This window comes from Bombus terrestris, chromosome 9, assembly GCF_910591885.1.
Source record: "Bombus terrestris chromosome 9, iyBomTerr1.2, whole genome shotgun sequence".
Lineage (NCBI taxonomy): Eukaryota > Metazoa > Arthropoda > Insecta > Hymenoptera > Apidae > Bombus > Bombus terrestris.
This window is the reverse complement of record NC_063277.1, coordinates 11,990,255-12,003,798: the sequence shown is the minus strand read 5'-3', so window position 1 is coordinate 12,003,798 and position 13,544 is coordinate 11,990,255. Positions and strand designations below refer to the sequence as shown.

The 13,544-nt window shown below is 37.4% G+C and overlaps 1 protein-coding gene across 2 annotated transcripts in view; it reads left to right on the top strand.

The window, feature by feature from the left end:
- Positions 1–13,544, top strand: part of LOC100650487 (A disintegrin and metalloproteinase with thrombospondin motifs 9) — a 174,441-nt gene that overhangs the window by 15,853 nt on the left and 145,044 nt on the right. For both annotated transcript variants that reach the window (XM_020864389.2, XM_003397537.4), the window contains exon 2: positions 376–1,455. In XM_020864389.2, coding sequence (XP_020720048.1) covers positions 1,158–1,455 — 298 coding nt within the window. In that variant the 5' untranslated portion in view covers positions 376–1,157. The remainder of the gene's footprint in view (positions 1–375; positions 1,456–13,544) is intronic.

Sequence of the window (13,544 nt, the reverse complement as noted above, 5' to 3'; positions counted from 1 at the left end):
ATATAAATTAAGATAAAGCCGTGTAATCAAATTGCTCAGTTTGAAAGAAATGACAAAATTAATGAAATTCGTTATTATATATATGTTGAAAATATTAAATTGTAACATATGATCAGTCAGATTTTTTAACGAATTACATCGAGCAGTGTAAAAATTTAGCAAATCGGATATTTCACGTGTCACAACTCGACGGTGTATTATATTACAAATGAATTCTCTCCTTAAGAAATTTAACTACGCAAAGAACGAATTACATCTCTTTCTCCCTAATAAACCTGTCTCGGCAGACACTTTAACGATGAAAAAACACACACACACGTATGACACAAAATTATCACCAGCGAAATCTAAAATCGTCACTCCTTCTGTTTTCAGTTCAGAATGAAACCGGAACTGCCCACGGACCCTCACTGACTGCGAGCGACCATAAAGCCGCGCTATCCATCGCATCAACCACTACTCCGAGAGCTCCATCGGAAAAATTACCCCTTAGAGAAACCATCTCCTCCTCTACTATGCCCGTTTCTTAACGATCCGGAATTCGTTTCACCAGGTCATATGTCGAAGGCAAGGACGTGATCCTGGCGCGTAAACCAGCGAGGAAGTATCCGAGGAGGAAGATAACGACGTCGTGGTAGATAGCTGACGGTGCACGGCGAATCGAAGATCGTCGAGCCTCTTAATGGGCATTCCGCGGTTGGATCCCGGTTGGATTTAGCCGGCTGGTTCTCCGCGAGGGAAAAACAGGATCGAAGAGAGGAGGAAGGCGAAACGAAGGGAAACCTTGAGATCACCGGCTGCGAGGAAGGACTCTATGGGCGCTCGAGGGTGGCGCAGAGTGGCGAATGACCTGGTGCCGCCGCGATAATCCCTCCTTTCTCCTCCGTCGTCGTCTTTACGTAGCTCGAAGCCACGAAAATGATCGACTGACTGCTCGACCGGCTGGCGTGTAACCGGACGGATCGGGCCAGGATCCTTTTTCTTACCTCTCTCTCTCTTTTCTCCCTTCCACCCTTTCTCCCTCTCTCTCTTTCTCTCTCTATCTCTCCGCCTCTCTCTGTCTCTCTCTCTCTCTCTCTCGCTTTGGTTCACTTCTTCTGACTCGGATCTTTCGGTGGTTAACGAGCCGAGGAATAGCGAATAATAAAGCAAGTTAAATGTGCCTGGCTGGCAGAGGAGCCGCAGATATGTCGCGGATCTCGAATCGCGCCTCGACCATCGTCGCGGTGATCAGCATCGTGCTTCTGGTGCTATTCCTGGTGATATTATGGACTGGTGTGCGCACAGTGAAACAAGAGACGATAGAGAGAAATGTACATGGAAGCCTCGATACCGTGGAGAAGACTTTGAGCTTTCTAGTGGAACGATCGAACGAGTCCTCTTCCTCTTCTTCGTCTTCTTCTTCTTCGACCACTGTCAAGATCGTGTTCGATGACGAGAGCTTCAACAACGAAGGTAGGAGCTGTTTGTTTGCTTGGGTTACTCTGTTGTGTTAACTGGCATAGAGTATTTGATTGTAAAAGGATCTTTAGGTTTTTACGTTGATACGTTACTATGAATCAGTTTATAAGTATGTTCGTTTCTTGCACTCGTAACGTTTACTATGAATAAATTTCTAGAGATCCTCGGTCTGTTTGTGTTTGCAAGGTTTACCATGGATTAATTTGTTGAGATTTCCGGTTTTTACCTTTGAAACGTATATTACCAACGATTATAGACTTCCGCTTTTTTTACACTTGCAAGGTCTACTCGGAATCAGTTTTCTTCTTGTTGAACCTTCGTTTGTTTTTTTTCTGATCAAAAGGAAGTTTCATCGAGAAGCGATTTCTAGTTAGCAGGTTAACACAACTTACGCTATATTATTGTAGTCGATTGAAATTTTACATCTTTCATATCATTGTACATCTAATTATTCATATTTATCGACTAGAAAAAAGGGAAGACAAAAAGATAATTATTCTGTAACAGTAAGTTCTTCACGCTCGAAGAATTAAATACTCTAATATAACTTTTCTACTTGAAAATTGTCTTACACTTTATAAATAAGAATTCCTTTTACCGGCGGGAAAAAATATTGCAATCTCTTCCTATTTACTTTAATTTCAAGAAATAGCAACAGCTACAAATGAACAGTTTGATGCTGGTATAATGTTACGATGTGTAAGAAGAAGTAATTTATAAAGGGTTAATGTACTATTGCTAGACCGTTTACATTTCTTTCAATACGAAACATGTTACCAAATGAATCATGTTCAGTTTTTACCGCGACGCTTGCGTACGATCGATCTTCGAAAGGTCAGTCGTTTTGCAATGGTGTGATTGATGAATGGCGTGCCACTTATGATGTGTGACAATTAATCTGTCTATAATATCGACAGGAATTTTTCTAGACGATAGGAAATATTATATTCATAAAGTAATGACGTGTTTGTGGAAATGATATAAATGTTCTGATAGATGTATGCATACATGTTGTGACTAATTTGAAAGTTCCAAGTTAGAAGGTTACTTCTCTCACCGCTTCGTATTCACCGCGTATAATTAAAAATAGTTTTTAAAACATTCCTCAGAAAATAGCCGTCTATTCTGAAAACGACATTTACTGTAGAAAAATTTAATCGAACATACAGTACATAAATCAACGGTAGACGGATAACACCGTAACTCGGCAATAAGTATAAAACGAAGAAAATCCAATGGATTACGAAGTTTCATGTTGAAACAAGTTACACTTATTGACAGCCTATATATCAAAAGTCTAATAAAACATCCAAGACATATAATATAACATATAACACTTCGGTAGTAGATAATTAATAGACATAGCATTAGTGGACAGGTAACACCGTGATTCATTAACGTACGTGAAACCAATTCCAAGAAACTGCTCGTAAGAAAATAGCAGTAAAATCTGTACGTAGCTATCGGTGACAAATTGGATATGGTTTGTACACGCTTGAGCGAGGATCGATGTCGGATCGAAGCGAGCCCGATGGACGTACGAGCACACCGGTGCAAGTCGTAATTCGACGTATCGTCACGCAGAAACGGCAGAGTTGTGAAAGATCCGTTAACACGTTTAGTCTCAGTCAAGGTGTGCAACAGAGGCTCTCAGGGAAAGCTAGAACGTCCAGACGTCCTTGTAAGGCCGCTGCTCCAAAGCACCCACACCTACAACAACACCCACACACGTGCTTGTATCCTCTCGTGCTGCGAGTATGAACCTTTATTCGCGTTAGCCGCTTGTACGTACTCATATTCCTACCCAACCTGCACCTACATCCTAAGTACTTACCGAGTCGCTTGGCTCGAATCTCGCTTGCTTCGTGCACCTGATGGTACTTCGGCGAATCGTGGTCAGCATTCCTGGTAGACTCATTGAAAAATCACCAAAGAGATCAGGATCACCTGCCCCTCCCAGGTCACTCTATTAAAGAGCGATTTTCGAGATTCTTTCCCCGCCTTTTCTTTTTTTCTTCTTTTTTTTTCCTCACTTTCGATGGCAAATATTCGAGGAATTATAGGCTTCGTAGAAGACAGAAGAGATTTTTATACGTGGAATTGTCTGATGATACGAGTTTGGAATTAATTGGATGTTGCAGTTCGTGGCAAAGAAGATTTTTAACATTCTTTCTCGCGTGTTTTTATTTCATATTTTTACGTGATCGACCGCGATTCTAAGAACTGCGAGGTTTCCAGGCAAGTATTTTTGTACGTGGAATGGCCTGATGACGCGTGTTTCAAATGAATTTGAAGCTTTGATTTGTGTTTGAGAAGAGTGATCAGGTAAGGTCCATAATACTGATGGTTCAGGCTTCGCTGATGATTTTGTAGCTGCAGGAGATAGAAGTTTGAGAATTCTTTTAGTAATTTCGTTACAGGAAGGCTACTTCTTGTTAAAAGTTTCTACCTAATACTTGTAACTGTAACCTACAGCGTGTACCTCTTTTCAATTAACTATGAATTCCATCGATCCTTAAAAATTCAGCGTACCAAGAACAATCACGATAGATGGCATAGCTAAAAACGTACATACACATTACACTAGCCCAGGTAAAGGAATGGAAGATCTTCGAAGAGGTTCTGTAACGAATGTACACGATCCAACGACGTCTCTATCCCCATGTATAGACGCATAATTATTCCCGCGGGTTCGCCAGATAGCGGCAAGCAGCATAACGTTCGCCTACACCTTCATTGCCGATCGTTCCACCAGATCCCCGCGTATAACACTAATTTCGTGCAGTTTATTAGTTTCTCTGATGCCTGCTATCTCGCCGCATCTCTTCACCGAGTCTCGATCTAGGTCGGGTTCTCTACCCATCATTAACGAGCGCTAATTGCGCCGACCATGGATTATTTCGCGACCCTCTCGGTTTCCCTCTTGTCGATTTGTCTGTGTCGTTCTTCGACTTGATGCGCCTTTCTTCCTTTTCGTCCTTTTCTTATTCTTCTTCGTCTTCTTCCTTCTCGTCTTCTGTATTCGTTCTTGGTCATTGGTTTCTTCGTTGGTAACGCCGCGTTCGCTTGATCTTCGATCGCGAACGATAACAGAGAATCGTAATTTACGCCCGTGAGATCGGTATCTCGCTTAATTGAAACGGAAATTAATGCCCGAGCGCGAAACGATCCGCGCCGAGGAGATTGCCCGACGCTTCTTTCGCATCTTGCTGCCGGGATCAAACGCGTGAAATTGTCCCTTCGGGATGAGTAACGAAAGAGCTCGTGTTAATTCGATAAACGAGCCGCGTCCAGGTATACAGGAAGTTTTGAACGGCTTTACGTCACGAATCACCATGCAGTTAGTTTATTTTGTGAGAAATTTTACCGTATTTACTTGGAAGTTATTTAAATAATATTTAACGTAAGGGCTAGAGCGTCTTTTATCCAATAATTTTGCTAATTAATATTAGGTCATCCGAAAAGTTTCTTTCGTTTTATAAGGAAATAATGGATGCACATTTTCCGTTTTATATTATTTTTTCGAATTTTGTTCTATCAAAATAAAGATCACAACGTTCGACAGATTAGGTTTCATATTTGTATAAAGACGCGTCAACGTAATATTTTAATAATAATTTTACTAATCGTAAGTATTCGTCGGGTGGACAACGAATAATCGATCGTGAGATATATCGATATTTATAGAAACTTTTTAAGAACGTATTATTCTGATCGTAAACTAGACCAATAAGATTGAACTCTGACTATATGATTATACCAATATGATTTGGATGAATATTGGACCAATATGATTATAATATTTATGTCATACGCGTATGAATATGATTACGTATATCATGATTATGCTAGACGAGTCCCATCGCAGTGCTAATGAAATTTCAAGATGTTTCGTATATAACACACGTAATATATTCATAAGAGGTTTCTATAAGCAACCGTGTATGTACGCTGGAAGAATCACGACTTTTCTTCTGAGGTGGCAAGAAATCACATGCCAGATAAATTGACCGTTGTATTTGGGCTCCTATAACCTGATTTGACGTCACGGGCTAGACGAACTTACAATCACAGCGATAACTCGGTAAGATAAGACCACGGATGTTTGAATATTTACGATGTAAGCACGTCGCTTCCTACCTTTGCCTCAAGACGACGATTACATTACAACACGATAATCGAAAGGTATCATCTGGTGATAGAATCTTCGTGTGCCTGTTGAACATATTTCAAACAAGTTAAAAGTACAGAAAAGGGGAACAGGTACCGATAATCTTAAAATAAATAAAGAAGTTTCTATTTGATCTTTCGAGTCTACAACGTGAAATATCAGGAAGCTTCTTTCTTTTTTAATAAAGATATTCCAGGATTTCTAAATGCTGGTTAAAGTTGGACCTATAAATAGCATACGTGCAATCGTTTTTCATAACTCGTTAGCATCAAAATATTCGTGAAAATTCTCGTTTTCATTTCAATTTTCATTTCCATTTCCTCCGCTCGTAGCTATCGATCCTTCGCTGGTGTCTTGCTTTTAATTCGTCAGATAAGAGTTTAATGACTAGAGATAGCGGGACTCTGGCATGATATCTTTCCGGTACGATCTGAAAGCCGAGCGTTGACTCGTCGACTCTTGTATTTGCATATTCGTCGCTCTGGATTTATTTAAAGAAAGCACGTGCACGCAATGTGACGTAAGGGTAACGTAAAATTGGCCGGGAATCGCAACACGAGGGCGTGTTCCATGACTCTGTTTTCCTTCTTTTTTTTCTTTTTCGTTTTCTTTTGGTCGATACAGAAGTATTATGTGGTTTACTCAGAGTTTAGTGAGTCTTAAATTTGTTCATTCGTATAATCAAGGTAAGGAGAAATAGAAATTTCCATTCGTTTCTTCCACCATCGAGGATTTTGAAGACTCGTTAGATTCCGAATTTTTGTTACGATGTTGCATTTCTATCATAATTTAGTTACCGTGATGCAAGTATATCGATGGAAAATTTCAAATATAATTTGGAGTTTGTAACGCTCGAGTTTGACAATTGTAAGAAATAATACAAATTTTCGCTCTTGCAAATTCGTAGCTAAAAAATTGAAGTACGTTCTATTCTTAAGTACATTAAATTCGACATTTTTAATATATCGTTACATTATATTTATATTTATGTATTCGTATCAATTCACATTTTTACGAACACGAATAAAAAAGATGCAAGCTAATTTGACGAAGCTGGATGAAATTTGTTTTACTCCCTAAATATTTACGTAACCATGTACTTTGGTCTTATCCCATATTTTCACATATCGTGTATATGTATTCTCTATGTTGGAATTTCTTATAAATCCATAAACACTTCCGTAGTCTATTTACCATAAGTATATATCACTTACAATATTTATGTACGACATAAGTATTATATACTGTTCTCTGAATATGGTATTTCCTACTCAACTTACAGTTTATTGAAATGTAGGAATTTTTATTCTTCGAATAAGTCGAGGTTTAGAACAACTAGCTGGAAACTTACGATTGTGTATAGTATACTCTAGGTCCGTAATCTTACGATGTATCACTAAATCTAGTAACCAAGGTCTACACTTGTTACATGGACAATTTTATCCAGTAGTCAAGGCTATGTCTTCGCGTTTGATCAATATATTCACTACCTGTAGATCTGCTAGTTTCGAATCATTCATTATAGTCAATAACCAAGGATTTATACTGCCAGGTGAGTCAGTTGTATCGATGATCAGACATCTACAATTTCAGCTGAATCACCATGCACAGAAGCAAAGATCCACTTGGTCTTCAGTTAGCTATTATAGTCAATAAACAATTAGTTACAAATTTAGATATGTAGTTTGCGGGTTTTCTTTCGGTAAAATTATATGTATTCGTATAAACGCGATATAATCAAATACTGATGCGAAGAAACACAGTTTTTAGTATAATCAATGGTTTGCATATGAAATCTTTCCTTTGAAATTAAAATAAAAATGGAAAAGAAGCGTTAATGCGTTCAGAATTAAAAAATTAAATTCTTTTTGTACGAACTCGTTAAATTTTTATTATTTTCATAGTCTTCGATTAGTATGTATCACGAACCTAAAAGATTTCGCTTAAACTCTGTAAATTAATACAAGTGGTACATTAAATATAATTAATATTCGGAATTTTAAATTCTCGCCATTACACAGATGATTATTTATCTAATATCGATTTCCAAATTTTTATCGATAACCACATTTAGCAATCATTTATTTGTTACTATGAATTAATAATTTCCTTCGTTAAATATGAAATTACCTTCTCAAATGGCCACTCACGTAACATTCTAAACAAGAAATGATTTCATTAAATGTATCATTGTCTTTCGAATACTCGTCAATCCAATATTCTAATTTTTAATACTCTGGTTCTCTAGTTTTTAGCTATCTATATAATAATCTATCTGATTAAACGGTTGCTATAATTATTCAGCAATCGTGTCACTGGCATTCTAAACCATATATTCTGATATATATTCCGATATCCCGATTCTCGAACACTTTTATCGTTAAATGAAAAAAAAGGAAGACTTAGTATATCGCTAAATATACAATATTTCTCAGATGCACTTAAGTTTCCCCACCTAAAAATCTCTTATCGTTAAACGAACTGTCGTCGCGGTCGCGTCGTTACCGTCTCCAGATAATTAGCCACCTAAGTGCTGACGAAGAGTCAGTGCTTTTCAGCACAGTATGCCGTTGGTGTCTCCAGAATTATCTCTAGTGCTACGTGCAAGTTTTTGTGCATAATGCACTGCACATCAGCGCGTGTAAGCACGCTTGCACGAAGGCGTGTAACGTTGTAGGAACGTTCCTCGCTACACGTAGCCACGCGTGCATAGTCAGCGTGTCAGATGGACCTTGCCTAGTAAGAAAATAGTTACGCGATTTTATGATAAATCGATGACTTTTCGTTTCTACTGGAAACGATACTGTAAACAGGCATAAAAAATGGAGATTCGACCGACCCGTTTCGAACGAGATGACTATTTTAAAATAATATAACTAACGTAATCGCTTATATCGATATTGCCAAACACAAAATTAATTTTTCTTTACTCTCCAATTTAGAAAAATTATTTGTCAACAGAGTTGTATTATCTGATTTGTATTATTCATAATCGGGTTGTTTACAACCAGTTGATACAGATTTCAAAGCAATTTAAAAAATTCTCTTGTCGAGCTATTTCAAAATCTTGTCCGATATGCAAATGAAGCAAACCATGAAAGGTAATTTGAATGGAACGTTTGATTACGAAACATTTAAATGGATTTCTTCGCTGCATAATAGCGAAATCTGTGGATCGTGTTGTTTTCTCGCTGGAACAGGAATCAAGTATCGCATTTCTCGTGATTTGATTAGCAAATTAGTTGGTCGGTTTACATCCTGGTGTCTAGGTCGATCCGAAGCTTTTTACAGGGGATAACAGAATCTATGTGAAATATTTTTGAATCGTTGATTAATATCCTGATACCTGTGGATTGAAGTTTACGACTTTCTTTCGATAAAATCGGCATAGAAAGTGTTATGATAAAAGTAGCGTGTTGAAAGACCTATTTATTATAAAATTGATAATAATCAATGATTAAATGGATTTGGTTAAATTTCACATTTAATTCAAGATTAATTAACAGTTGAATATCGGTATTCTGTTCGTTGTGTAATAAACTTCGTACGTCAATACATGTGACACAAAACATATCAAGCAATTTTTACGAGCTTCCGTAACTTCACGTGATAAATGTCAGTCAGTTAATTATTTAAAAGATGCTTTATTGTAAAGCGAACTAAAGCCACAGTTACTTGTTGGGCCAAATTACGAAAGTTAATCGGAAAAAACGAGACGACCACACGTGGCGAACGATGTCCTCGTGGACGATGTTGACGAGGGCGAACCACGCGAGAAGTGCGTACGTGACGTTTCGTATTTCTGCGGACGCTAGCTTATACGGATATCACATGTTTAACAGAGCACACCACCTTGTTCGACACTTTTTTTTCCATCGCGTTTGCTTTTTTCTGTATGTTCGTTTCCCTTTGATTCGATTCAATTTCTACAAAAACAGGTCATCGGCAAGTAAACCAAAATGATATTTACGTAGAAGATTATTTGTGAAATTGTCAAATTATAATAGATAATATATATGAGCAAAATTTTGCAAAAACTCATCAAATTATAAAATCATTCGTAATAGAAAGAAATTCGAAATAATATCAACCTAGTAACAGTTCGAATAAAAAGTAATTCACGCGGAGTATACCATATGGCAACGACGCTCTCGAAGAAAATTAAAAAAGCAACTTTCAAAAAATCAAACAGTCTCGATTAACATCTCATCTTCTGAAAATACCTTGCTTATCCCTTTTTCCATACTTGGAGTAATTGCTTGTCTTCGTGATAAACCTCATCAAACAACACCTGTCCTCGAACACTGGTTTCCGTGAATGGACGTGGGAGAAAACGCGGGAAGAAGAAGAAGAAAAAAAAAAGAAAGAAAGGAGAGATGTTGGAAAGTGAAGTAAATGCAAATGATTCGAGATATCTGAACGATGGTATTTACACGGGTAGACTGCATGGCGACGACCTCCAACCAAACCGGCCGATCTGCTTGGGATACAGTATATACGCATTTTTATGAACGAAGCCTCGCATGGTCCAACGTGATACGTTTCTTTTCGTGTTATTCGCCTCGAAGGCGTTTCACAATGACCCTGGAGACAAAAGTTATAGCGCGATATTCGTGATGTGTACGCGATGTTAATCGTGTCGAAAGCGATTAGTGGATTAGTGGATTTCTGATGAAAAGGCTGTTTCGTTTGACCGGTTGGAATTTACGATTCTTTCTGGAGGAAAAGCATTACGTAAACTGACGTAAAGTAAAATATTTTTGGGCTGTAAGAAACGGATGGGTCAGTAGATATATTGAAACTGTCTTAGCGTATTAATAACTTAAGTAAAAATAGAGAATAACTGAATGGGGAATGGACGAATACTTGCAAAAAGTAAAGTAAAAAGGGAGAATAAATTTCGTGATATACCCCGATTTTATATATAAATATATATATTTTTTTTGTTTTTAATAACACAGGTGAATATACAGTGGTTAAAAGTGTTTGAATACTCACCATAGGAATCTTGTACGTATATATTGTGTGTGTGTGTTATTTTGAAATCTCATTGGGGTTATAATGAGGCACGATATTAGTAAAATTTAAAAGCAATATGCAAAATTCATATAAAAATTGCAAGATATTTATTGCGAACATATATTAAATAAAATATGAATATACAGCATAAATAAGCATCTTAAGCATATGATAAATGTTTCAACTTTTATCTTTAAATATGATGATCAGAGATATTTGACAAATTACCCATGATACTGATTATATTGGAAAGAGTACGAGCTACAATTTCTAGACAAAGCAATGAAACCTGTACATATATGTATATCACTTTCATAATTAATAAGCCTGGTGAAACATAGAAAAATGTTGAAAATTTTGCTCCTAATTCGATGGGCAGAATCTGCGCAATAAAAATTTCATCTTTCCATTAAAATCCAGATACAAAATACGCTTTGTATCAACTTGTACGCAACTTTGCTCTACCCTCTATCGTTAGAAAATTTCTTACATAGAAAATACGAAATTTCAATTCTATTTTGATGTATACGATTTCTCGTCTTGATCGAATACTGTAATTATTTCTTTGCAACATTTAAACATTTCTTCCTACGTAGCTAAAGCGATATGAAGACATAAAATATTGGAGGACCGCAGCAGAGTTAATCCACTGTCCGGGCAAGAATATTCGAGGCAAGTGAGTTTTTGAAATTCTAATGCGTTTAATCATTGTCGAACGGAAAGTGGCGATTATCTCGATCGAAGTTGCCACATCGCCAGTAAACACGAGTTCGCAATCAACGAGGTAATTATTCGAGTCCACTTGGGCAGCCCTGCCGATCGGGTCGAGTTCCATTCCTGGTTAACGTTGGACTATGCTCTCGCAATTAGACGTTTGCCTGTCCGGGACCTTGATTGTTATAGTGTGTGCATCGACTCATACGAAACGATTGCATACCATCGCCCTCCTTATTCGTGCGCCAGAATTAATAAGTAATTGTTCGTTCGAACCCCAGCGAGCCTTTTCGTAGGATTTTATTGCCTCCAAAAAGGGAACTTGCGTGCCCAATGCTGTTTTAAATATAGGTATGTTTGTGGCTCTTGCGATTGTTTGAAAATTGACTCTAGGGTGGAGTGTTAGGGTTCGAGCGTGTCAATTATAGCTTAACGCGAATAGCGATGTCCTGAGTTCATATTGCGAGGATTTAACGTTGCAGTGACTCATAATTCGAAGTATAATTGGGACACGGCGAAGGGGATGGGAAGAATGTAGGAGGTGAAACTTTAGAATGCAATGATTTTTAAGTGTAACTTGGTAGAAATAAGAAGATTGAAAAGTTTTATTCTGTGGGTATTCATTATTTTCCTGTGATCTGAATTATAATCAGGACAGAGTGTGTCAACTGTTTCTAAGTTTCTTATGTAAATTCTTAGACAGTGTCTGAATAATCAATTTCTCAATTGTTGTTAATATAAGAATCTACCTAAAGTTAGACGAACAAAAGAAATAACAACGAACGTGCAATTTTAAGTGAAATTAGGAAACCACTCATTCGACCAGGCCTGGTAAGGTTAGTGTTAAATATAAAAGAATGGAGTGATGTTTTAAATTATAATGGACTTTGTGTTGTTACATAATGGATTGTTGCAATAACGATATTCCAAGTTAACATCTTAAGAATTAAATTCTCCTATAACAAATAACTTCCAAACTAGGATACAGGGTATTAGAGTATCCTTTAAACCTAAATAATGGTGTCTGAATAGTCGATATCGTGAAGATTCAATGCTCCAACGTCTCACAATTTAACGCTGTAATAGGCGATCGAACATATAAATAAGAAAATTAAAGTACATAAAGTTCCCTCCTCGCGATTAAATTTCTCCTTTGCTAAAATTTACGAATTACTCGCCACGGTTGATACATGGCTCTCGGTCTCACGGATTCACCTAATCGCGAGCACCAGTCTCTGTCACCCAACAGCTCTCAGGATTTCAATTTTCCTCGCTGGAACAAGCACGGGACATGTTAAATATTCTCTAAGCGGCCTAACGAGTTTCTTAGATACTGGAAATTATTCGTCGCGTCGCGTGTTAACACGCATTGACCGATTCGCGATGAATTCACCGCCTACGCGCTTTACTCTGCATACCGAGCGAATTAGAAGGAAATCGTCGATCGAGAGACGCATTAGAACAAGTACTGCGAATTAGAATTGATTTGGCAATTTGTCGCAAGTAAATGATTTTGGGATCTTGGAATACGGTGGATCATTAAATTAGATACTCGGTGAGCCGTTGGAAAACTCGTATCGTCGATTTGCTAGAAGCGTGACATATTTAAAAAATTGCCAATTTTGTGATATACAGAAAAATCGCTTTGAAAGTAGATTTTTTTTTAGGAAATTAGATAAAATCATATTATTTTCTTTATATTATACACGTACATTATAGACAATACATATTGCATTAGAAATCTTTGAAATGCACAGACTGTTACTACAATCGTAGAAGAAGAAAAATTAATTGTTAAATGATCGGATTCTGAGATCGATTTTCTAAAAAATGTACATTTCTTAATCGTGTTATTTCTGTAAAAAAAAAAAGACAAAAAACAGCTTCCAATAATGTACACTTTTGCAACATCGTACATCTGGCAACAAGTAGTTGATTGGTTCTTCTATACAGAAAAGAAATACGATCCCGATGGACCAGTTGCTCTACCTTTTGTAGCTGAAGTCTCTTTATGTAGAACAAGTCGATCAAACGACTCGAGGATGGAACATGCGTATTGGTCTGATCGACTTTTTTCATCGGGATCAAATCAATTGCCTGTCAGAGATGTGCGAATAGCGCCACTTGACGACGAACGTTGGTCATTGAATTACAAAACGCTTTTAAAGATGCACCCTTG